Below are 24,619 nucleotides of genomic sequence, written 5' to 3' on the forward strand. Positions count from 1 at the left end.
GGGGTCCACTGTCTTTGTTGTGTGTAGTCAGTCATTAGGAGGTGAGAAATCCAAGATACTAAAAGGAAGCCAATGCTGGCTAGAGTCTCTTCCGCCTCAGGCCTTCAGGCCGACCGACACTAAGATACCTTTGGGTAGTAGCTGATGCTGACAGGCAGTACAGGTTCACAGAAAACCTGAACTAGTGCTGAGCTCAGACTCTCAATACATGGAGGGCCTGCAGTGGTGGTACGTGTCCTTCCCAGCAGCTCTTCCAAATAGGGCTGATAGTAAGAGTGGGATTGCTTTCTAGTTCTGGCCGCTTGTACACAAGACTGGGGTTTAGTTCTCCCTAAATTGAAACGGTGAATTTTTAACTGGTGGACTTTTAAGTAAAAGCTGCCAGCAAGCCCAGAGCTGCGTAGAGCCAGCACCTGGCCCCTAGCACCCAGCCGCAGTGGCCCTAGGGGATGCTGCCACAGAGGGAAGGAACGGAGCTCCCAACAGCTCAGATGCCACCAGTTGCAGGCATGCTCCATCAGAAAAAAAAAAAGGATCAGGGGATCAGACCCCTTTCCACTCAATTTTCTTTTTGTTCCCAGGCAGAGCTTGCCCCTGGCCCACTAGCATCCTGCCCAGGTGGCCTGTGTGGGGGGAGGTGGGCACCGCCACAACAGAGGGAAGGACAGGGCCCCCTACAGCTCAGACACTGCTGGCAACTCACCCCCTGGCTGCAGGAGAGGTGGGCAGGCTCCATCAGAAAAAATAAAGTGGGGGCCCCTTGCTGCTTTTTTTTTTTTTTTCCTTGGCGGAGCCTGCCTACGTGAGTTGCCACCAGGTCACACAGCCCCTGAACTGCAGGGGGGCCTGGTGCTTCCCTTCACAGTGGCAGTGCTAGCTGCTCGGATGCTACCCCAGCTTGAAGGCAGCACCCAGCCCAATCCAATGGTGCATAGGACTTCGGAAGCATGGGCATGTTTGGGGACGCTAAGGCTTGGTAGGCTTTCAGCACCGCCCCCCGTGCACTGTCCCTGCCACCTTCCTGTCTCCTGAGACCACCTGGGAATGGGCTGGCTTGCCCTTGGGACAGCATGGGAAGGCAGCAGAAGAGCAGCTGGATGTGCCAGCAGCTGGAGAAAGGTGCCAGGGATGGTGCACAGAGTGCTGGAATCCCAATCCCAAGCTTTCTTGAGCTTTCCTGGGCTTCTGGCATCCCATGCACCATCCCTGCCACCACTTCCAGCACACCCAGCTGCATTCCTGCTGCCTTCCTGCACTGCCCCAGGGGCAGGCCATCTTGGTCCCAGGTGGTGGGAAGGTGGCGGGGACAGTGCACTGGGTGCTGGAAGCCCGCCAGGCATCTTACCATTTTTTTCCCCCCCAACAGAGCCTGCCTGTGGCTGGGGAGAATGCTGCTGGTGGGCCAAGTGGCTTCTGATCTGTAGGAGGTCCTGGGGATGGATGTATTGCTGCATTTTGTTACATGGCAAACTAAAATACATCAGGATGTGTTTTAGTTTGCTACATAACAAAGTAATTTAATTCACAGTATGTGTATAGTGTGACACCACCACGTGTAAAGTGTGACACGATTAAATTCCTAAAAAAGGGTAATTAAACTGCTAAAAAGGGCAACTTTGTTACATGTATAAGCACCCTCTATGACCAACTAGTGTTGGGAGGCTAAGGAGGGCTGATTTCCATGCCAGCCCATTCCCTAGCAAGTCATGGTCCTAAGGTGTAAAGACAGCCTTCACAGCTCTGCTTGCTATTCTTGGGAGTGTAGGATGCATAGAAATTATGTTTTAAGAGTAACTTTTCTCCAGGTTGGTTTCTGTTGATAAGAATGCCTGTTCATGTGATTTTCAATTGGCAGGGTTCTCAAAGGTGTTTTTTTTACCCAAGACCCTTTCTATAATTGCTGAAGTGGCTTGCTAGTAGCTGCCCCACCAGCAGATCTGGGCAGGGGGCTGGGATCTACTGCACTCCTGGAGCGCTTTCCAAACCCCAGTTGTGGACCCAGTGCTAGGAGATAAGGGTCTCCCAACCTGAGCCTTGCATCATGGAGCTCAGGCTGGCAGATAAGGGTCTCTCAGCACTGACCCTGGGACCACAGAGCTGGGGCTGGGAGATGAGCATTTCCCAGTGCCTGCTCCCTGATCATGAGCTTGGAGCAGGAGGCATGGAGCTGGCTGCTGCTAGGATGGGGGGACATATTCGCTGCTCAAGCTTCTGTGGCAGAGCCCGCCCTAGCAGCAGGCAGCTCCTGGGGGCAGGGAGCAATCTCTCACTGCTGGTGGCCAGCTGACCAGAAGCAGATTTTGCTCCCAGTCAGGTGTCTACGCAAGTACTACGACACTATTATTAATCTCAAGTAAATTTGCTACTTGCATTTGCGGGTAGTGAATTTATTTGGGATTAGGGAGGTTTACTGTGAAGTAAGCATGAACACATGTAGATGCACATGCTTATTTTGCAGTAAACTATGCTAATGCGAAGTTAAGTGTCTCGTGTAGCTGCACTTCTCTATGGCAGGCTACCACTCATCTGACACCTGTATCTCTGTTCCTGTATTACTTGTTTGGAGCACCATGCTGGCAATCATCAAACACTTGATCTGTACACCAGGCAAGTTAAGTGCTTCTCCTTATACTATAAATAAACACAGCTTTGTACAATTACACACACAGTGCAGGAAAATCCAGGCACTTCGTAGGAATCTGTGCAGATAACTCTGGGAATGTTGGACCCTTGTTTGGGAACCATATCAAACACAATCAGAAAATTAATCTTTATCTACAGTCCATCCAAGTTAGTGGGAATTGTCCATAAATATGTTTCTGAAGACATAATAGAAACTGGAAAAGAAAAGGACCACATTAGTGTAGTTCTCATGCTGGATCTTTGGACACCCAGATCAAATTATCTGTAATTCACAGATTGTCAGGGGCTGGAAGGCACCTTGCAGATCATCGGGTCCAGCCCTGCCACTCCAGGCAGGAAGAAACCTGGGGTCAGGTGACCCTAGCAAGGCGACTGTCCAGTCTGCTCTTGAAAACCTCCGGAGTAGGTGCTGCACCACCTCTGGAGGGAGTTTATTCCACAGTCTGGACAGTGACTGGTAAGGAGTTTTTCCTGGTACTAAGCCTGAAGCAGCCTTCCAGGAGTTGGTACCATTGGTCCTGGTTTTCTCTAGGGGTTTCCTAGTGAACAATTGTTCACTGAGCTCCTGGTGCCCTCCTCTGATATAGCAGTAACCTGCTATCAAGTCCAGGACCAATATAATGTGGGTCTGGGAAATCTTCTATGTTGTTCTGTCCTTTAAAAGCTGTTTAAAGATTGATGATTTCACAGCCATGCATTCATAGAACATTATGATTTTTGATTAGTTCATTTCAAGAAGTGAGGATAATTAAAACAGAACTTCAATGTTCATTTTAAAGGTACAACTGAAAAAGTTTTCAGGAACTAGAATTTTGGCTGAAGTTTCTTCCGCCTTTTTAGGAGAACTAGTCCCACTTCATATTAAGAGTAAATCACAGAGTACCCCCTTGTGGCCAAAATAATATAAGGTACTGGTAAAACTGGTTCTAAAAAGGAAACACAAAACAGTAACGTGTTCATTTTTTTATACGAGTGAATCCAAGATTATTTTTAGAGCAACAACAACAAAAGAAGTACCAAGAAAGGTGACATTCTTTCAATATCCATCTTAGTTTTCCAGAAATATGGGAAAAATGCTGTCATTAACTTAGCATATTTATTGACCTGCTCAGCCAAAACATACCTTTGGTGACTACTAATCAAACAAAAGGGTTAAACTAGACTTTTTGAGACACGTGTTGGTTGGAACAAATTATACTGATCCATATAATTTACAATTCTTAAAATGTTAAGGGTCTACCTATGTAAGGGGATACAGAACTTGATAAGAAAATGACATTCACTGTTGCAACTCTTTCCTTGAGTGAGACTAATTGTATCATGTACATGTATCTCCATATATGTTTGTGTCTTCTGGATAGCTAAGATGCTGCCTATTACTAGATGGAATGGCTAGTCACACTTCTAAATGTACACATAATTATATTTCTTTCTAGTAGCCAGGTACAGCCTGCACAGGATGTAAAGGATGGATGTTTAGTGGTTTTCCTGTACAGTTAGAGAAACCACCTTAGTATCTCTTCCTTTAAAATAATCCACACTGAAAAGTCTATTCGATTTTTGAAGCCCATATCAACAAATACCTCAAATGCACTTGGTGCATTTTCTCATTCTTATTTTTGTGCTGTATTTTCAATGTTCATCCTTTAACTTTATCCTAAAATAGCTGCCTTGATAAATGGGAGTTATTGACAATAAACGTGATTCTTTCATCCAGCATTGCTGCAAAAGAAGCTCTAGAGAGACACTTTGGAGAACAAAGTAAACCTTCTTCTCAAGAGATCATGAGGATGGCTGAACGGCTCAATCTTGAGAAGGAAGTTGTCAGAGTTTGGTTTTGCAATCGACGACAGAGGGAAAAAAGAGTAAAGACAAGCTTACACCAGAACACCTTTAACGCTATTATCAAGGAACATCATGAGTGCCGGTAAAGCTTCCTTGTGCATAGTTACTGATTGTGGGGGATAAGGGTCTCTAGGATTTTTAAATTATTATTTTTTAAAGAAATACTTTGTTATCTGAAAAATGGAGTGGCAAACCATTTGATCCCTTTAAAAATTAGTAAATTTCAGCTATAAAATAGAGTTGTTGCTTTTAGTGGGTTAAAAAGGATGAAAATATTTTTAAGGCACTGTATCTATTTGTGGATGGGAAGCCATTGGTTAGTCAAAAGTAATTTAATAGGTAATAACTTCGTTATAAATGCCTGACAAACTGCACCATAGTACTTTTCATGTACTGTGTCTTTCTGTATTAATACTGACTGGTTAATATTTATTTTAAATTTGAAGCTCTGGAACCAAAACCTTTGTATTAAATACAAGAAAAGGTTACTTACTGTAGCTTTTGACAGAATGTTGACTCTGACTATTCACATCTGTGTAATTTGCCACCTCTGATGGCAGTCATCTTTGAGGACCTTCCAGGAAAGCCAAAACTATTGGGACCACAAAAAGAGCTGCTTTGCAGCACAAGACATTGAGAGCCAAGTTGTTTCCTCCCCACTAAAAAACTGCAACATCGCCCTGGGGTTAGAACTCTGAAGAACATAACGAGTGAACAGGTAGTTTAGATTAGATAATAGAGGCAACATTACTGCAGAACTAGTTACACTAGTCTGTTGTCTTCAAAGTGGCCCCTGCATATTCCATTTTTGGGAATCTAGCTGGCAATATTGAATGTTGAGGGATTGTACTTAAAGAGATCTTCTAAGAACAGGCTTTTCAGAGTGAGGATGAACTGTAGTTGCTGAATCAAAGAACACAGGAAACAGCTGTGAATATTACTAGGATGGAGACATTACAGAAGCATGCTGACTACAACCTTAACTGTAGCAGAATGTATTTTAAGACATCTCAATTACTGACATTCTAGCGCGTGATATATCCCAATCCACAGTCTAATCCACTTGGACTGGTTCTGAGTGAAAATTAGTCCCAAATGCTAAGAAGCATCTTGCTGCTTTATAAATGCCTTAAATCTAGGTACATCAAAACTTTAATTTATGGTATACTCAAACTGGGAATATGGTGCTTTGCCTTTACTCTGTTGAGAATGTGCCTTAGAAAAGAAACCTAGGGAGATGGCCGTGTCAGGCTTCTCTATGCATACATCTGTTCCTGATCAACTCTGTGTGTGGAATAAGTTAAATAGGAAGGTGGCATGCTTACTCTAGAATAAAATTGTCCACACGTGGAGATATTCAGGAACAGCTTTTGTACTTTGATTCATACTCTCTATTAATCCATATTAGTTTTCAAGTGAAGACAAGCCTGTATAGCCATCTTCTGGTCTACGGCCAAAGTGGTGTCATAACTCCATCTCCTTGGAGGCAAGGGAGCGTAGGAAACTGAAACAATGACAACAGCACTTAACAGTAACAGATAGTCATGCAATCTCTTTAACACGGCTCTCATTAATTAGCATTACAAGAAGTAATGTTTGTACATTTCAAGCTTAGTCTTTTCCCAAGACTCAAATTAAAAGAACAAACATACAAGGTAAGATAAAATTCATTTTTTATGAAATGAACTTGACGAGTTAAAAAAAAAAAAAAATTAGATAATGGATCCAGAAAGAAAAGGTTAGGATGTTCAAGGCCACTATAAGTGTCCATACCAAAGAGAAAGTATTCACCCTAATGCCCCCTGAGTACTTTAGCAGTTATGGGAGTCATCCTAGGCACATTAAATTAAGGAATATAGGGCATGACTGTATGTTTACTGCAGAGCTGACTAATTAGCTCTGCAATAAATGTCTCGGCATCACAAGAAACTAATAAGCTCCACAGCAGGGTAGTACTTGTAAATACAAATACTACCCTGATGCAGTTTTTTATGCTGCAGCACATGTGTAGATGCTGATGCTTGCAGGCTGGGCACGAGGGTGTTTCAGTGAATGGGCTGCCTGCCGGCTAGCTCCACACTGAAGCTCCCTTGTTACCTCAGCCAGCCCCTCCGCAGCATGCTGAGCCAGATAAGAGCAGCCCCAGACTAGCAGGCTGACACCCCCCTCCTTCCCCCCCACCCCCATGAGACCCCTGCCAGCTGAGGCTGCTCCAACCCAGCTCAAGGTGCTGCAGTTCCAGGTGTACATGTAAACCTGGTGCCCAGGAGCAATAAAATCCAGCATGATATGCATCAGAGTTTATTATGTCATATTAATATGCATGTGTGGATGTGCTCAGTCTTCTGAATTAAGCAAAAGTATTTTCATGAAGGAATTGTGGTGTTATGTATTTCAATATAAAAGACTGTGGATTGTTAAAGTTGGGGCGGGGGGGGCAAGGATTCCATCCCCCTGCTCACTGGAACATGTTATGCATGGGACTTTTAATTGTTCCAATCTACAGGTTATTTGAACAAGCCTCCCACAGTAGAATAATACCAGTTTTCTAAGATTAAACCTCAGCCTTTACCTACATGTGGCCTACTGACAGAAATGCACTTTCCTAAGAAAATGGGAACATTAAGAGACAAATGGAATGCAATGTCTTAGAATTGTAACCTTTGATTATTTTGCTATTTAATGTAGAAGTGTTGTGTAATATATTGCATTATGCATACATGGAAAAACTTACACTGTGGTATATAAAATTATTTTGTCAGAAGAAAAGAGGCTTTATACAAGAAATTGTAACCTTAGCCTTTTTTGCCACAAAATAAAGTATAATTTATACGTATTTGGTACTAAAGGTAAAAAGCTTATATTTTGGTAGCTTGTCATTTTCTCAATATGCAGCAAGAGTTAAGTCTCAGCTGCCAGCACCAAACTGAGAATCCCATTGTTCAAGAAAGTTTTTATGGCTGGAGGTTAACATCAGAGGCATAACAATATAAAAAGAAACAAGACACAATGCCATGTTCATGCAATGGAAAACAAATGCTTAATTAAATGAAGCAGCTTGTGTCCAAAAACATCTAGATACTTGTTACAGAAATACTAACAAAGGCAGGCATTTATTTCAGAACACCATTCTGCAGCTCTGAACTATACACCCAGATCTCTGGCCCTGTCAATCCCTTCTCTAAGAACAACCTATGATTTGGTGGTTGCTACTGATCTTCCAGTCTGGCTTAATTTTTTCCTGCATGCTCTTCTCAAAGTTGTAAGCAGCTGAGCTCATTAGGTGGTGAATTGCATTTGTACCTCTATTCCTCTCCCCAGGAAAACTTTTCTTGAAGTAATCCTGAAGTGGTGCTTAACAGGTGCTATTAAACGTCTTTATCAATGATTTGGATGCTGGGAAGAAGAGCTCACTTCACCCCAGCCAAGTTTGCAGATGACACCAAGTTATGAGGAAGCATGGTCACGCTTGAAGATAGGCTACAGATACTCCACCTGGGGATGAACAACCCCTTACACACCTACAGGCTTGGTGCCACCAAACTGATCAGCACCACGAACAAAAGGGACCTGGGGGTAATAATAGACCACAATATTCATATGAGCCAGCAGTGCAACACTGATGCATTTCCAGCAAAACCAGGAAAGTGATTCTTCCACTCCACTCTGCTGGAGTAGTGTGTCCAGTTCTGGGCATCGCACTTTAACAAGGACATGGTAAAACTTGAATATCCAGAGAAGGGCCACCCATATGATCAGAGACTTGCATGGCCAGCCAGATGAGGAAAGGCTGAGGGAGCTGGGACCCTTCAGCCTGAGAAAGAGAAGGCTAGGAGGGGACTTGGTAGCAACTTACCCCTATATCAGAGATGTACATCAAGGACTCGGTGAACAACTGCTCATCAGGGCACCCTTAGGGAAAACCAGGAGTAATGACCACAAATGCCTGGAAGACTGTTTCAGGCTCAAAATTAGGAAAAACTACTTCACAGTTAGTGTCCGGACTGTGGAAGAAGCTCTCTTCAGAGGTGGTGCAATCACCTACCCCGGAAATCTTCTAAAGAAGACTAGACAGTCACCTTGCTAGAGTCACCTGATCCCAGCTGTTTTTCCTGCCTGGTGCAGGAGGCTAGACCTGATGATCTTCTGAGGTCCCTTCCAGCCTTACAATTTATGAATCTGTGAAACTAGGTAGTGAAAGAAATAAAAAGTTCTGCAGTAGGTGTTTTCACTGAGAATAAGGGCTAACGAGCTCTGCGAGTTCACTCAGATGACTATTTTAGGAAGAACTATTAAGTAAACCTGTCGTTCTTAATGGTGTATTTCAGGGCTTTTCAACCTTTTTTTGTTGGGGTACCCCCAGCAGCCAGTCAATGAGTGGAGGGGGGGTCCCCCGGTGGCTGGTCAATAAGCAGGGGGAGGGTACCCTGTGCAGTGCTGAAACCAAAAGTGTCACCGGCTTCTCTGTGCTGCTGCCGTGTACCCCATAGGGCCTTGCAAAGTACCCCCAGTTAAACTCCTGGTATATTTCATTTGGGATACAGGACTGTCAATATACAGTATTATTTTAAAATATTGTTCTGACAAATGTACTTAGAAAACTAGTGAGAAGAGTAAGGGCATAATGGGTAAGCCATACTACCTTTTGCCTTGCAACCAAAAGATTTTAAAAACTGGACTGAGCTGCAAAGACTTAAAGCAAAATTTGAGGTTACAGAAAATAGTGTTTGAATTACTAAATAGACATTAGAACTGTCTATAGGACAGTGTTCTCTTGCATTTTTGATAGTTACGGTATAAGGATTCAACAGAACTTATCAAAACAGTATTATGCTGCACTAATGTTGATTAAAAAGAAAAAAGTTAAACATCACCCCCTTCAAAGCACATTCAACATCCTAACTTCTGTAATTTCTCTTGGCCTTCACTGTCCCTGCAGCTCCACTTCACTGCCAAGGTTTAAATTATGGCAGGGGAGAGGGAGCAGCTTGCTACAGCAAGGAAAAAGATGTGTTAGCTTTCTATCATAGATGGCATTACGCTTGATGCTAATTTATGCATTTTGTATTCTCAGGTGAAAGATACATTAGAAATGCCCTATTAACCAAAACTACAAAATTGGTTTACAGTAGCACGACTTCATTGTATAGATCTGAACTACTAAATAATTATTCACAACTTGTACTGATAATGTAGGACCAGGTTTCCATTCATCCAGGGTATTACATCTTGGAGTCAGATGTCCTGAGAAACACTGAAGAGGAAAGCATGCCTGGAGTTCTTAGCTCCCACATATTTTTAGAGCCCAAAGAACCTTTTCTTAGTCTAAGTTTGTACAGGTAGTAAGTGTATGCAACAAACACATGCATGACCAACAGCACCAGTCACACTAAAACACTTGCAGAATCCATGCCCAAGTGGCCTTAACAATAGGAAGTTTCAAGCAAGTCCATTAAAAGATGACTTACCATGAAGAACAGAGCTTCCATGGGAATAAAAGCTTTTATTAGATTTTTACAAAATAAGTTGTTTAAACAAAAACACTCCAAATTACGTCCCACCCACTAGGTTATAAACTCTCAGTGTAACCCACATTTTCCAGTGAAAGCAGCAGTTCTGCATTCTGGCATAGAAACCAAAGATCTGGGCTCACAAACTTTGATTAGAAGTCTTTATTTCCCTGTTCAATTTTGCATTAGTAGATGATGAGACAATGGTAGTTTTACTGACTCAGGCCTCCTCCTTTCTTTACTTTCTATTTAGAATCTAAATAGATTACATTTCTTTCACTAACATATTATTCCCCTGAAAGTTAGTATCATATAAGATCAAAATCATTCAGTCCAGAGACCCCAGGAAGTCTCCACAGAATCTGAACGTTTTCCTATTATTTAGACTATTTTCTTGGTAAGTCCTCTAAACATAGGGAAAACAATTTCATCCTGATAACTGTAAGCTTTAGATTTATCCTCTCAGTATGCAATTGAATAAGCCTTAGTAAATAACATTTTTGAACACCATCATCCCCTATTAAGAAATACTGTAAAATATTTACAAATGAGATTTCAGGACGGATCCCATTTTGCAAGTGCTAAAGTAGTATATGTACAAACTTCAACACTGGCTGCTATCAAGTGTACCTGGAATTTTAATAGTGCTTTGTAATTGGTGGTAACTGACTTAACAGTAGTTACTTCACCCCTTGCAGATAAATTTTGCAAAATCAGAGTATGACAAGGCTATATACATAAAGGCACAAAACTTCTATTGAAGTTAGCTATGTTACAGTACAATAAAGTTTAGTCAGTGCCTTTCATGCAAACATTTCATTAAAAACCCATATAGAGTCCATTCTTCTTCCACTGAAGCCAAAGGGAGCCAGATTCCCCCATAACCTTCAGTAAGAATCCAATTGATTATGATTGAATTCACTCGTACGTACACTTTAAAGAAATATATAGAAAAGCTACTACTACTTAAACTTACTAGAATGCTAAGGTTGTTTCTCACTAAAAAGGACTGAATCTGTCTTCCAAACAAAAAGGCAATGTGAAGTTTCATTTGTGAGAGGACAATAGATTAAGACCCTTCCAGTGGTGACGGCTTTAAAGGGATCCATGCTGTAAGAGACAAAGAGACACTGCCAACAGTCATAGGATGGGACCAGGTTCAAAAAGGTTCAAAGGAAACAGATAATGGACTATTAGCAGTACTGTTATTTTTCCAAGTCTCCTTGCTACCTGATATCCTGCAAGCTGGAAAAACTAAGGGCTGCACAAGGAAAAATGTTTGGGATAAAAAAAACAAAACAAAACAAAAAACAGATCTCTATGTAACATAAGCTTAATTCAGGTCTGGAGTAAATAAATGCCTCTGTTACAATTAGATCTCAGTTCGGTCCAGTACTTAAAAATCTTGCATTCAACAAACACAAAAATTGTATGTACCTATCAACGTCAAGTCATTTACAGCAGCTTTTCCAACAACTTGAGGAATTCACTGAACTGATAATGCTTCTCTGGCAAAAAGATTTAAAGCATTTCTTGGTGCAACTCAAGTTGTCATTTCTGAAGCCTTCAATTTTCTTGGGAAAAATAATCAGTTGTGCTGAAAGAAAGTGTGCACATTTCACAAATCTGCAGCTGAATAATTATTATAAGGAGACTGCACATTGCCATAAAGCTAATCTACTCCTAAGGCTTTGAGCTGCCGTTCAATCTCTTCATCAGAAATGGTGGTAGCTTTAGATGTTGATGCAGATGGTAAGCCTCTGGCAGCTGATGGAGCTTTGGCCATCTGCAGAAGACAAAGACAACACACTTAGTTCAAACAACACATAGTGCGATCAGCTGAAAGCCATTTAACGGAATTATTTATCTGAAATATTTTAAAGGGTGGGGGGAGGTGGACGCAGAAGGGTTTCTGACCTTATCCCAAAGAACAATTTCTTCCATACCTTGCCAGAGATCTCAATTCCAATTTCATCTAGCACCTGATTCACAATATCCTGGCTTTCTTCTTCATCATCAGAAGCATCAAAAATGTCATCTAGAGTGTCATTAACTTGGAAGGAAAATGAAATAAAGTCAGTTTGTAAAGCAAGATTAAACGAAATGAAAGCAAAAGAAACTAGAAGACACATGATACCTGATTTTGGCATGCAGCCACAGTACCACTAAGTAAGGTATAAATGGTATGAAGTTCTTGTTTTTAAACTAGCCTCTCCAGGAGTGCCATCCAATAGCATTCTGCACAAGTAAGGCACCAGTACTTTATGTAATAGAGATTTGGTTTCACCATTTTGTACGTGAGATTTAAGTTGTGAATATTATCATTTAGATTTAAAGAGCAAGCCACTTAAACTTATGCATGCCTTGAATATCTCATTCGTTCCACCAAAACCAACAAAGTTGTTCTGTATACTCTTTGCCCCCCACCTACCCAAACTACAAAAATCCAGCTTTGCGGTGCTGGTGCAATACTGTCCAACAGTATTAATTCTCATCCAGTACAACTGATGCAGTGGTAGGGGTTAGGATAAGGTTATGTTAACATTAGGAAGTTCAGTTTAGTCTCAGGGAAGTGGAGGGCTGCAATTATCAAGGAGGTAACTATCATAGCTTAAGACATTTAAGAAAAACAACCAAGTGAAAAACTCAGCAGTCCCTAAATGATGCTCCAATTTAAACCCCCAAACTTGAAAAAAAAAATCTAGTACCTAGAAAGGTAAACATGAAAAGCAAGAAAAAGTCAGCCCTTTAATAACCCAGCTAACAAAATAATGGTAACACTTCAATGTAAAGGATGGTTTTTTGTTCTCAAACCGTTTGATACACGTCCCCCACCACGGACATCACGGGTATGATTTCACTGTTTTTTATTATATTATCTGATCTGTTTTAGACTCATAAATTGTAAGGCTGGAAGGGACCTTGGAAGATCATTGGGTCCAGCCCCCTGCATCAAGCAGGAAAAACAACTGAGGGGGTCAGGTGACCCCCAGCAAGGAGACTGTCTAGTATCCTTTTGAAGATTTCCAGGGTAGGTGATTGCACTACCTCTGGAGGGAGCTTATTCCACAATTTGGACAGCCCAACAGTGAGAGAGTTTTTCCTAATGTTGAGCCTGAATCTATCTTCCAAGAGTCTGTGGCCATTACTCCTGGTTTTCCCCTCGCATCCCCTGGTGAACAGTTGCTCACCGAGCCTTTGATGTACTCCCCTAGTGTAGTGGTAAGCTGCCTACCAAATCCCCTCTCAGCCTTCTTTTCCTCAGGCTGAAGAGTCCCAGATGCCTCAGCCTTTCCTCGTATGGCTTGCCTTTTAAGACTGATCATGTGTGTGGTTCTTCTTGGACTCTCTCAAGCTTGTCCACATCTTTGTTAAAGTGTGGTGCCTTTAACTTTGTTAAAGCTGCAGTCTCACCAGTGCTGAGTAGAGCAGAACAATCACCTTCTTGGTTTTGCTGGAGATGCTTCAATTAATGCATGCCAGATATTATTTGCTCTACTGACTACAGCATTGCACTGCTGGTTCATATTCATAGTTTGGTCTATTATTATCCCCCAGGTCCCTTTCATTTCACTTTCCATATAAAGTGTAGCAACTGCAGCAAAAGGTAATTCTCAGAGCTCCTGCCCTCTCAACTCCTTGCACATTCCATATAACTGTGATAGTTGCAAGTCAAAAAGCCTATCAAGGCTGTTCTCATTTGCAGACATATCCAAATCTTGAAGTCAGATCCTTCCACACAAGAAGCACATTGTGTGTTACTCCTACTGTTCTCTTTTTGCAATACAGTACCTACTCTCCTTTCCTCATACCACTTAACAAGTTTCTACTATACCTGGGGGAAAAAACCAAAACAATACTTTTTCAGTTATTCCGCATTACTTGAACTTCTGGTTGTTGACATTCAGTCTACTCAATTCTTGCTATAGTAGTTGTTTCCCCTCTCTCAACTAAGTTTTACCTCCAATTTTATTGGAGATCTTAAATGTTGTAGATGAAATGGAGTATAATCAATACTTGTCAAATGCATAAAATCACCAGACTAAGAAAGTTAAATATTGCTGCCTTTGTTCCCTTTTTTCCATCGTTTGTTGACAGTAATCTCGTGTGTTAATTAGTACTTGTAAAAAAATCCCACTTCTGGATACTAAATTAGCTGTACCTCTACGTGGCCTGGCATTATGCATGCTTGCTGAAGCAAATAATTTACTAGAATACACAACTTACTCATTTCTTCAGTCATTTCCATCTTCATATTTTCCTTCTGGAAATTCTGCATAGTTTGCAATGTCTTTTGTGGGTCCATCTTCTTGTTAACTGCCTGCATTGTCTAATAATATTGGGAAATATTAATAATTAGCCATACAACATAATGCCATACAAATATATGCAGGACACTAATATATGATTCAGGACTAAGGCAATTTGTAACCTACCAAATCTGGGACCAGATTCTGTGTTTTTAAGACCAGAAGTTCACGATGTTTTAGAGTGAGGGGGAACTTTAACAGAGCTTAGCTCCAAGCACAGGCCACTTCCAACCTGGCTCAGGTCATTACTGCACCCACCCCCCTCACCTCCCACCACATCTTCTGACCACCTGAGAAAAGACCTCTACTACCAAAAGCCCCCTGACCATGGGCCCTAGGTTGCCAATCCTTATTCTAGGCACTGAGAGCTCCCAGTTTTGTGGAAGCTGTGGTAGGGAGCAATTGTGCAATCCACATCTAGTCATTTATGTTACAGGTTACTAGCGTAATGAGTGCTGCCGTATCACTACCAAAGTGAGCTGAAATTAGGAAGCTTGTTTGACTTGCTGGACCAGCTTGGGAAGAAGACAGGAAAAGCTTTTTAATTTCTTAAGTAATTGTTCAACAGGCAAATGGCAACAGGATTCTAGTTAGCTAGGAACAACGTCATCACTCACCACTAGGAAAAAGGGTATTACATCTCTGACATTTCTTTACATATTATTATTTAGTGGCAGACTTTTCTCTGAATAGCAAATGTCAAACTGTTCAGCTAGAAATTACTGAACATTTGCTATCACTTGGCTAACATCTGCTGCACTCTACTGAACCTTACTCACTGTTATACCACAACTCTACAGTACTGTCCTTATTAATGGTAGTAACTCATCCATGCAGCAGCACCTTCTTTTCCAGTTCCTTTTATATGAAATTATGGTATTCCTCCACAGAAAAAAAAAAAAGCTTCCAGCTCAAACATTTTTGACAGAAGCAAAATGAAAAAACCCACAATAGATGCTTCTGGAAGAGGTAAAAAATAGATTAGTTTTAAAGGATGCTATCAGGTATTAACACATCAAGTAGTGACATGTTAGATAACCTTAGAACTAGAGACTTTAAGGAAGGATTGTCTATATTGTCTGATCTCGTTTAAAATAAGGAAACTAAAGCCCTGTATTCCAGATTCAAATAGAGCACTGTATCAGTAAATATATATTTTTTCCCCTGGGAAAACCACACACTATATATGGAGAGAAACAAGTCTTATGAATCATTCCTTTCTCTAATCCATGTCTATAGTGATATATGGCACTTTCCTTGGCACAAAAATCTTATGCCTGATACAGAATTCATGTAGCTTCAGAAAAGAACGCAAATCATATCCATTATTAAAATACAGTGTAGTTTTCTTGCAGACATAAATTTCAGATTACTTTAATACAAGCCAGTTTTTAGAGAAGACATTGGAAACGTTTTATTCATTTTGTTTGTTGAAGAAGCTAGACAATTAATGTTGTATGAACATTTACACTTTATAGTAGAGGTGCACCAATATGTCAGTCTGATACTGGATTGGTACCGATATAAAGAAAATGGACTATATTGGAAATCAGGCTGAAGTGGCCGATAATTTGGCTGAGAAATGCCCATGCGTGCACACAGCCACAGTGCAGCATCCAGGCAGCGAGGAGCACAGCTTGGCAGCTGGTAAGTCTGTTGTGGTGGAAGGGGAGGGGGAAAGGAGGGAAGGGGCATGGGGGGCCGATCAATGGGCCCCGCAGTGAGGGAGGGAGTGGGGCTGGGGCAGGTGCTGCACAGCCGGGGCAAGGCAGGCATGGGATGGAGCCGTGGCTCGTCTGGGGGAAGGGGGTCAGGGGTACTCCCGCCACTGCGCACCGCTTATCTGGGAGAGCACAGGGGGCGAGTGGGCATGTGCCCCAGATCTGCATGGGGTAGGCCAAGTGGACTGCAGTTGTTGCACTCAGGGCAAGCAATGGCGGTAGTGCTGGGAGGGAGCTACAGGGGAGCTACAGCAAAATTTGGGGTGGCTGGAGCTCCTCCCTATTGCCCCCCTCCAGGTGCTGCTGCTGCCTGTCCCAAGCATGGACCAGTGCAGCCCTCAGCCCGAGCTGTAGCCTGCTCTGCCCCACTCCATGCAGATCTGGGGGCACACGGACCCCCATGCCCTCTTGGACGAATGGCGCACAACAGTGGGAGCCACCCTCCCTTCTCCGCACCGCCTGGACGAGCTGCAGCTCTGCCCTGTGCTCATCCTGCCCCAAGTGGGCAGCACCTGGTCCCAGGCCCAGACTCTAGGCAAGCCAGATCAAACTAGTGTGATGCCTATTCTGAGCATGAGCTGCACTCAGCGTGAGGGCACGCTCAACTTAAAGCAGAGCACTAGTTTGGTTTTTTTTCCCCCACATCTGTAAGTAGCCTTTATGAAGCGATATTATTTCTGCATATGAGAGAAAAAAAATTAAACAATTTTCTGGATGTGCAGGAAGTGAGGATGAAAGGAATTCCTAAGCTCTTTAAAAATGTCAGCAAGAGAGTAATGCCCTAGTTTTCATACCAGCCATCTATGACACATTGCCTTGATTTCTAGAATCAGTCTGCCCTACTTTGGCTTTATCTAGAGACTGTTTAAATGACAGATTTTGAAGGCAGATATTTACATGGTTGCAAGGATTTTAATTTTTGCACTACAGGAGCCTTTCCTTTTCATGAGAATGCTGTTTCATTCATTTTAATCATTATGCACCAGAATTTAACATTTTTATAGGCCTGGTCAAAGATATTTATAAAAATCAACTGTGTTGAAGCAACCTAGTTATTTAACACAACAGGTACTGACCAAGAAAATATGACTGATTACTTGCAAGTTACTTGCATTGTGCAGTAGTACAGCTAGCAATTAAGATGTTGCATCTGCATCTCTGAATAAACTTAAACAAAAAATACAAACTCAATTTGTCAAAACTTGTCAACAGATGAATTACATTTTACATATTTATACCCATTTAACTCCTTACTTTTGCTGTAGTTGACATAGCTCCTGCCATCTTCATCTGTGAGTTCATCACTTTTGTTTGAGTTGACATTGAGGTAACTTTTGAACTAACAGCATAGGTTCGATTTTTCTGTTTTCGCAGTTGCACAAGCTGTTTTGCTAGAACTTTACAGGCTTCTTTATTACCAGTCTTAGCCATTTTCTTTATTTCCAGTTCCTGTTTTCAAGAAATAAATCATTTATATTTGCACAGCACAAATCTTATTAAAGAGAATTATCTTATTAAAAAGAGTTAATAAATTCTAGGACAGACAAGTTAGCTACAGGTACCAAAACCATCCCTGTGATGATGGAGGCATCAGCAAAATTGCAAGAACATTTTCCTTCAGCTTTCTAGCAAGAGTATAGTGAACATATGGTAAACATAGTATTCCTTTACTCCAAGTATGATTCATGTTATATTGTGGAAAGATGTACTTCCATGATACAAAATGACGTGTAGACAGATCCTGTATATGGTGCCAAAGTTTATTTTTCCAGGGGATCATTTAGGCTGCAAATAATATGAAAGTTGACAAATGTATCTGTTCAGAACTAAACACACAACCAGCATGAACGTTAGCTCACTTCCTTCTTGGTCTTTCAAACTGTCCTTTTGTTCATTTGCCATAGCCTACTGGCAATACAACTAACAAAGGACACACTGACAAAAACTGAAGGGATAGAGTAGTCTGTAGATCCAAGGAAGTCTTTATTCTGCCCCATATTTATATATCATTAGGGATTGTCTTTTCTTTGGAATGTTTCTGTTTCTGCAGTTGCACAGGCTGTTTTGCTAGACCATTGCTGGTTTTAATCATTTTCTTTATTTCTAGCAAATTATATAAAAGTTATATGTGGAACTGTTAAAGCTGAGGATCCTCCTCATGCATTTACTTGGGTCAGCCTTACCATGCATGTACTAAGTGCCCTCTCTAATACCACATCTTAAATAGTGAAACTTGGCTCAGGTCTTTTCTGTGAAATTCTACTACTATTCTGGGGAATAGAGAGTGACCTAACAAAAGCAGAAAATGCTTTGCAAATATCACTAACTTGACTGGTTTGCTTATTTGTTTTAACACAGGATAAGCGACTCAATTTGATTTGGGATTCAATAATATCATACAACCCCCATACCAAGCAATTATTTGCTAATAAAGAAAGAAAAATGTTCCCCCTTAATATGAAATAATGTGACTTCAGGAACATACACAGCTCATATATGTCCAACTGTATAATACTTTGCCAGGTAAGCAATGTTTAATTAGGAGAATACAGCTACAGGTGGTAAAGCACCTGCCACAGGAGAGAAGTGCTTCATCCTCCAGCAGTGGAAGTCCAAAGGGCTGATGTGAAGATCAGTCACCAGGTTACAATAGGTAAGCACAGAAAAACAAGCACTGAGAGAGACAAGAAGCTCCAAAACCAGTGTTAATTATCTCATTCCTCTTTAAATACTATCCTGCAATCAGAAGTATAATATTATTTAGGTAGGTGGGGGCCAACCTTTTTGGCAGTTGTGCCACAGATTAGCCCTGCACACTCCCTGGTTGCCATTCACTTTATCCTGCCTGACCTGCTGCTCTGCTTTCTGCTCCTTGCCCTGCCACTGTGTTGCTTGTATCCTCCCGATCTGGTGCATGCCACTCATGCCATTTGTATTACTCATGCAAGAGGTTGGCAATCCCCAGTTTAGATACTGGATTACTGAAAGAGAACTATGTTAATATTGGTATGTTAATCTGACATAAGGGATGTATAAAAAGTAATTTATTTATGACATCTGTTCATGTAAGATTTCATAGGAGATGCAAGTATACCAAAGAAAACAGAAACATGCAAGTGAAAAGTACCCATGACCATTAGGCAAGTACTGTGGTATGAAAAACATGAGTCCTCTTTGTACCTATCAAGACAGTTTATGAGCTTGTGAAGAGGGCAATTTTCTCTAGATGCCCAAAATGTCACCAAAGTGGTCATATTCTTTAATTGCGTCTCCAATACTGTACATAAATTAGGACCTATTTTAGCTGCTGGAGCAATGACATGGCAAAGCATATTTGCCATGATATGCATGTGATGATATTTTTCAAAGCAGTAGCATAATAAACTTTAAGAAATATTAATTTTTCCTATCAGGAGTACTGCTATCCCACATTTAGTCTGTAAAGAACACTTTCAAAATGAAACACCAATATAAATGCCATACATTATTAAACTATTACAAATACAATCTATGCCAGAGAATCGCATGGATAATTTATTCATAATTAACATTAGTTTTGCAAATAAAAACAAGGCAACTGATGTTCCTTTAGTGGCAAGGCTATTAAGCTCTGGCCCAGATTAACTCTTTGAAGCTCCTAGCATGCTACAAGATAAGAAAGAATATTACCCACTACAACTTTTTACTTCCCCATAAGCTGGAGATTTGAAGGTATGAAGACAACTTGATTTTAGGCAGTAACCACTGCTAGCAGCATGAATGCCACATGTGGCATGTACAGCAAGGGATAGGGATGAGACAAGCTAGGGATGGGGGTAGGTCTGAATCAGGGAGGAGAAGACAGAGCAGGCCAGGGACTGGGGTTGGAGGAGTACATTGCAGCTCTTTGGGCTTGCACTGTCACAACAGGAGTCCAGCAAGGGGCCAGGGTGACATAGCCCATCCTGCTTGCTGCATCCTACTCAACTGTTTGACTATGCTGTAGAAAACCTGGCCCAGCCAGTCCCTCCTGATCTGGTTGGGAATTGCCCTATGCAACTAAGCAAATGAGCTGGTGAGAAGGATAGAGGTGGAGGGCACAGGGGAAAAGGGAGAAGAGATGTGTGTGGGAGAGAAATCAGACCAGCACTACCCAGTTATAGGAGCCAGGCATATGACACAGCAGCAGTTGCAGCTGCAACCTTTGCCTTCCTTAGAGAGTTAAAACTGACCACTCTCCTTCCCTTTTACTACCCTGTAGCATGTGGCAACCCCCCACATACTTAAGACCACAGAAGGGTTTTGCCTAGGGTACAAGCTAGTTAGTTATGCCTTTACCCAGGTCTACCTTGCCTGGCAATCCCAGACTAAAACCTAAATGCCTGCAGCCAGCTCCAAGTCTAGGAAGCCTAGAATGAGAGCTGATGCTGCCCCTCACCAAGCACTCAATGCTGGCTGCCCCCAGAAACACAGCAGGATGCCCCTCATGTAGCCTCTCACACCCTGTTGCTGCCCCAAATATACCTGGACCCAGACTTTCAATGTCATGGCCCCACAGAGAGCACTGCCCCAGAGACAGCCTTCAGGGACACCTTGTCCCAGTGCCCCATGGAATTGCTCAGACCAGAAGAGTGCTGCCTAACAGGGCCCTGAGGGTATAACTGGGGGCAACCCCATTAAGAGCGTTCCTGCTGAAGCAGCTCCCCAGTGAAGAGGGATGGGGGGTAGGAGGGAAAGAGGCAGAATGCATCCCCAGGCATGGAAGCACCAGCTGGTGCAGATCATATGGTACTGAAGGCAGCAGAGTGTCAGGAAACAGGGCCTTGCTTGTTCTGTCTCATGGGAAGCACAGGCCCTGAAGGAACCATTAGGCACATGGCAAAACCATCAATGAAAGTACCTTTGCATACAGCCTCACAAGGTGCCTCAATGGGGGCTGTCACAGGAGAAAGACACCTGTTACAGCTGGTGCAATTAGCTGCTGACAAGGGACATGAAACCCCCAGGCCCTGAGACTCCCTTGCTATATGCCTCACACACAACTAGTGTGCAGCAGCACTTTTCCTAACCTCTTCAAAATGTTTTTCCTTTTTGCCTCTTTAATTCTCATCTCTCAAGTGATGCCAAGTAGTGCTCTGGCCAATCACAGGACATGTGTCACAGGCAGGCAGCTATGTGTAGCATGTGAGCCACAGAGCAGAGCAATGGCAGAATGCTTCTGAGGAGGCTTCACTGCTAAGAGCCACTTCGCTGGCCCCACAGCTGCTGCCAAATTAAGGGCTTTAGATCCTCTCACCATATAAAACTGCAGTAGTTATGGGGCCAAAGACTCAAAACCCTCTGCCTAAGGGTACAGTTTCTATCAGGTATGTTTCTGGGGAGCCTAGATCAAAATGGCACTTAAGGAGAGGGAGGCAATTTGTGGTACACCTGCCAAAAACTGTGATCACCACTGTCCTATAGCTTAATAAACTTACCAATGGGAAAGATGAGCCTTTGAAAATTAACACATGATTAATTCATTTTTGCCTGTTATTTACGTTCTCCCTGAAAATATGTTGTTTTTTAAAAGTTGAGCTAAAAGTCACTGCTCTGCTTACCAATTGTTTTTCTTGTTTCTCCAAGGCTGCTCGATCTCTTGTTATAGCCCTCTGTGTACCTCTTAACTCTCGATTTTGTTCCTTTATTATATCTGAAAAGGAAATATTAAGAGTTGGGAAAATTCTGCTATGTTAGCAAAACACCAGGGTAAAGCATGTGGTGAAAACCTGCAATTTATTGGAAAGTTCCCTTTCCCCACATTGATTTTTATCAGAAAAACACTGGCCTACTGAGAGCAGGAATGAAAAAATATATGCAGGGTTGGCAGAATATAAGTTTACAAGTCTCCAGTACTATCTTAAATTTCAAATATATATGCCAAATTCTCCTTTTATGGTCACTGTAGCTGAGAGGACTATTTGCCATAATATACCTTTTATAGCCATTGCGAGTCTTTTAATCATGCAGGAAGTATCAAGAAAAACTTAATGTCCACAAAAAGATACGTACCCACATTCCCTTCTTTCAAGGACAAACATAGGTATGGACTATGTACTCAAAACAGTCCCACCTTCACTGCTCGGATTTCATACAGTTTTGAGAGACAGCTGATAGTTGATCGAGTCTATTGGTACTAGATTCATTAAAGTAGTATGTTTGCGTCCATAATGCTGCATACCATACCACAGGAATGAAGCAAATAAATAGCAGTTGATTTCTAATGTGATTAGAAAGCAATTTCTAGTTTTTTAGGTAATATCTCCTCGTATACCTATCTAACCTTAATCTCAAGCAAAAAAAAAATGATATAAAATTGTAAGTCAGAAAAATAATGTCACAGAAACAAATCTGGGAAAAGAATAATGCTCCCAAACTACAACTACATCACAGTTTTGTAATCCCTGTACAGGATGCTGTTATTTCTCATTTAGTTGTGTAACAAGTGAAGTACCATCTAGAGTCTAAATTTTAGTCAGGCATAACTAAAGCATAAGTAGAAACTACAGATATAGCCTTCACCTGAAGTTATATTATTCTTTCCTGAAGAAGAAGGGAAGGAATTCAGGCTGTTCTTTCTCCAGTCTGTAGAGGTATTTTGAGCTATTTAAGGCCAAAATCATTACCATCATACTAGGATTCTGATAGAAATGTTTTTAATGGCATCTTAAAAAACCATATAAAAACCCTCATGGTCAATAACTGTTTTCAACCTGAGATATATGTTCTGAAAAGAAATTCTGAATATCAAGTGATACTGAAAATGGACTGGCTTACACCTTTATGTTATTGATTCAAAGGTCACCAAAACTGCATTTTCAAGAAACACTTTTCAAAGAGTGTATTTGGAACCAGAACTACAATGGAGGCTATTCTAGCTTTTCTTCAAGCATCAGACATAGGATGTGGCAAAAGTCTTTTTTAAAAGGGGAATGCACAGTCTTTATTTAACTGAGCTTTATAAACACAGAGTAGAAACTATACATGAGCTAGCTTTTTCTCTAAAGACAGTATTCCCTTAGAAAGCTTGCAACAGAATACAAACTAAACCCAAAGATAGTAATGCACAAGAAATTTAAATAAGTTAGAAGCCAAGGAAAAAAAAAATCAGAAGTATTTTCCCCATATTATTTTTGAGTCTATAATCACTAAAAAATATATAAACAGAGCAATAAAATGAGTACATATAGTTTGTATTTATTAATTGTACATTGGCCTTCAGTTGCAGTGACCACAAGATGAGCAACAACCAGAGAGAAACAAGCCAAAAGCTGGACTGTTGGTCTCACTTCAGCCCACCTGAAATGGGAAGGTGCCTTTGGCCATGTCCCAGCAGTAGTTCTCTCAAGCTCCAGGCAGGCTACCTCTAAATCATATGCAGCTTCACTGTGTTGCTGCAGTTTAGGAAGCAGTCCACACAGACCTGACCTTAGATTCCCCTTTGTGTTTAGGAATCCCAGGTGACCTGAAAGTGTGAAGCCAATTCAGCCCTGCTTAGTCTGATCACCCTATGCAACCAGCCCATTCTAGTCTGCATTACACAGGCCTATCAGGATCACTCTTGCAAGCCCAGGCTAACAAAAAGGCCCCAGGGGGGCTGATCTGACCTCCCTGATCAACGCAGCAGCATCCCCCTCCTCTGCTGATCTGTGCCAGGAGTTTCTTCTAGGCAAGAACAGGGAAAAAGGCCAACTTCTGGTGAAAAGCAATCGGCTGAGACCCTGAGGCTGTGTTCAGTTGAACTGTTTTAGGGTGAGGAGGCAGGTGATCCAACTGGTGCATGAACATTTTAAAGCCTTGTGCTAATAAGAGACAAGCAACTCTCCTTCCACAGATAGGCAAGGAAGACACATTTCCAACCAGTAACTCTCAGCCAGGATGCTCTGGGGTGCCTTAAGGGTGCTGTGGGGTATAAGTACCCATCTACACACAAATGCTGCTTGCAACATCAACCCAGGGATGTCCAAAAGGAGCCCCTAGCTGCTGTCTCCCATTGTTTGTTTTTGTAGCAGGGGGACGTAGCCTCTATCCAGGATCCCTTGAGCCTACATCAACATTACACAGAAGAGGGGCATTGGCTGCTGTGGTCTCATTTTACCTGTGCAGGTTAAGGGGGTTAAGGTCAGGGTTGACGGTATGCAGAGCTTTGATGATGGATTTGCATGGGACGATTTGGATAGGGCTGACCTTGCCTCTGGCAGGGGGTTGAACTAGCTGACTTCTGGAGGCCCCTTCCCACCCTACTGCTCCATGACTAGGAGGGCTGGCTGCTGTGGTTCTGCTGCTTTCCCCTGGCAGGCTAAGGGGTTAGTCTGTGCTGTGTCACGGTGGATGGCAGGCTTACCTAGACTTCAGCTGCTGCAGCGTACGGGATGATTTGGGCAGGGCTGGCCCTGCCTTGGACTCCATGGCCTCTGCAGTCCCTCCCAGCCCCACTTCCCTATGACAGCAGCAGGGCTGGTTGACCCGCGAGAAGCAGCGGAAGGAAACCCCGGGGCCGCTCCCAGCCGGCCCGGGCCGAGCCCCGCGGAGGTGGGGGGATCCCGCTGCGTCACAGGGGCTCGGGCGCCCC

General features: G+C 42.2%; 2 protein-coding genes across 3 annotated transcripts in view; one reads left to right on the top strand and one right to left on the bottom strand.

Annotated features, from left to right (window-relative positions):
• The window catches only part of POU1F1 (POU class 1 homeobox 1), a 23,041-nt gene extending 16,885 nt beyond the window's left edge, over nt 1-6,156 (top strand). For both annotated transcript variants that reach the window (XM_019528729.1, XM_019528730.1), the window contains one exon: nt 4,361-6,156. In XM_019528729.1, the coding sequence (XP_019384274.1) occupies nt 4,361-4,574 (214 nt within the window). In that variant the 3' untranslated portion in view covers nt 4,575-6,156. The remainder of the gene's footprint in view (nt 1-4,360) is intronic.
• Nucleotides 6,157-9,971: 3,815 nt separating this feature from the next.
• CHMP2B (charged multivesicular body protein 2B) overlaps nt 9,972-24,619 on the bottom strand; it is a 14,905-nt gene continuing 257 nt past the window's right edge. The window contains exons 2-6 of the mRNA XM_019528731.1: nt 21,609-21,700; nt 17,284-17,478; nt 14,226-14,328; nt 11,945-12,051; nt 9,972-11,784 (exon numbers count right to left, since the gene is read on the bottom strand). Of these exons, the coding sequence (XP_019384276.1) occupies nt 11,671-11,784; nt 11,945-12,051; nt 14,226-14,328; nt 17,284-17,478; nt 21,609-21,700 (611 nt within the window). The 3' untranslated portion in view covers nt 9,972-11,670. The remainder of the gene's footprint in view (nt 11,785-11,944; nt 12,052-14,225; nt 14,329-17,283; nt 17,479-21,608; nt 21,701-24,619) is intronic.

Source organism: Crocodylus porosus, unplaced genomic scaffold (genome assembly GCF_001723895.1).
Source record: "Crocodylus porosus isolate Cpor-Errol unplaced genomic scaffold, CroPor_comp1, whole genome shotgun sequence".
Lineage (NCBI taxonomy): Eukaryota > Metazoa > Chordata > Crocodylia > Crocodylidae > Crocodylus > Crocodylus porosus.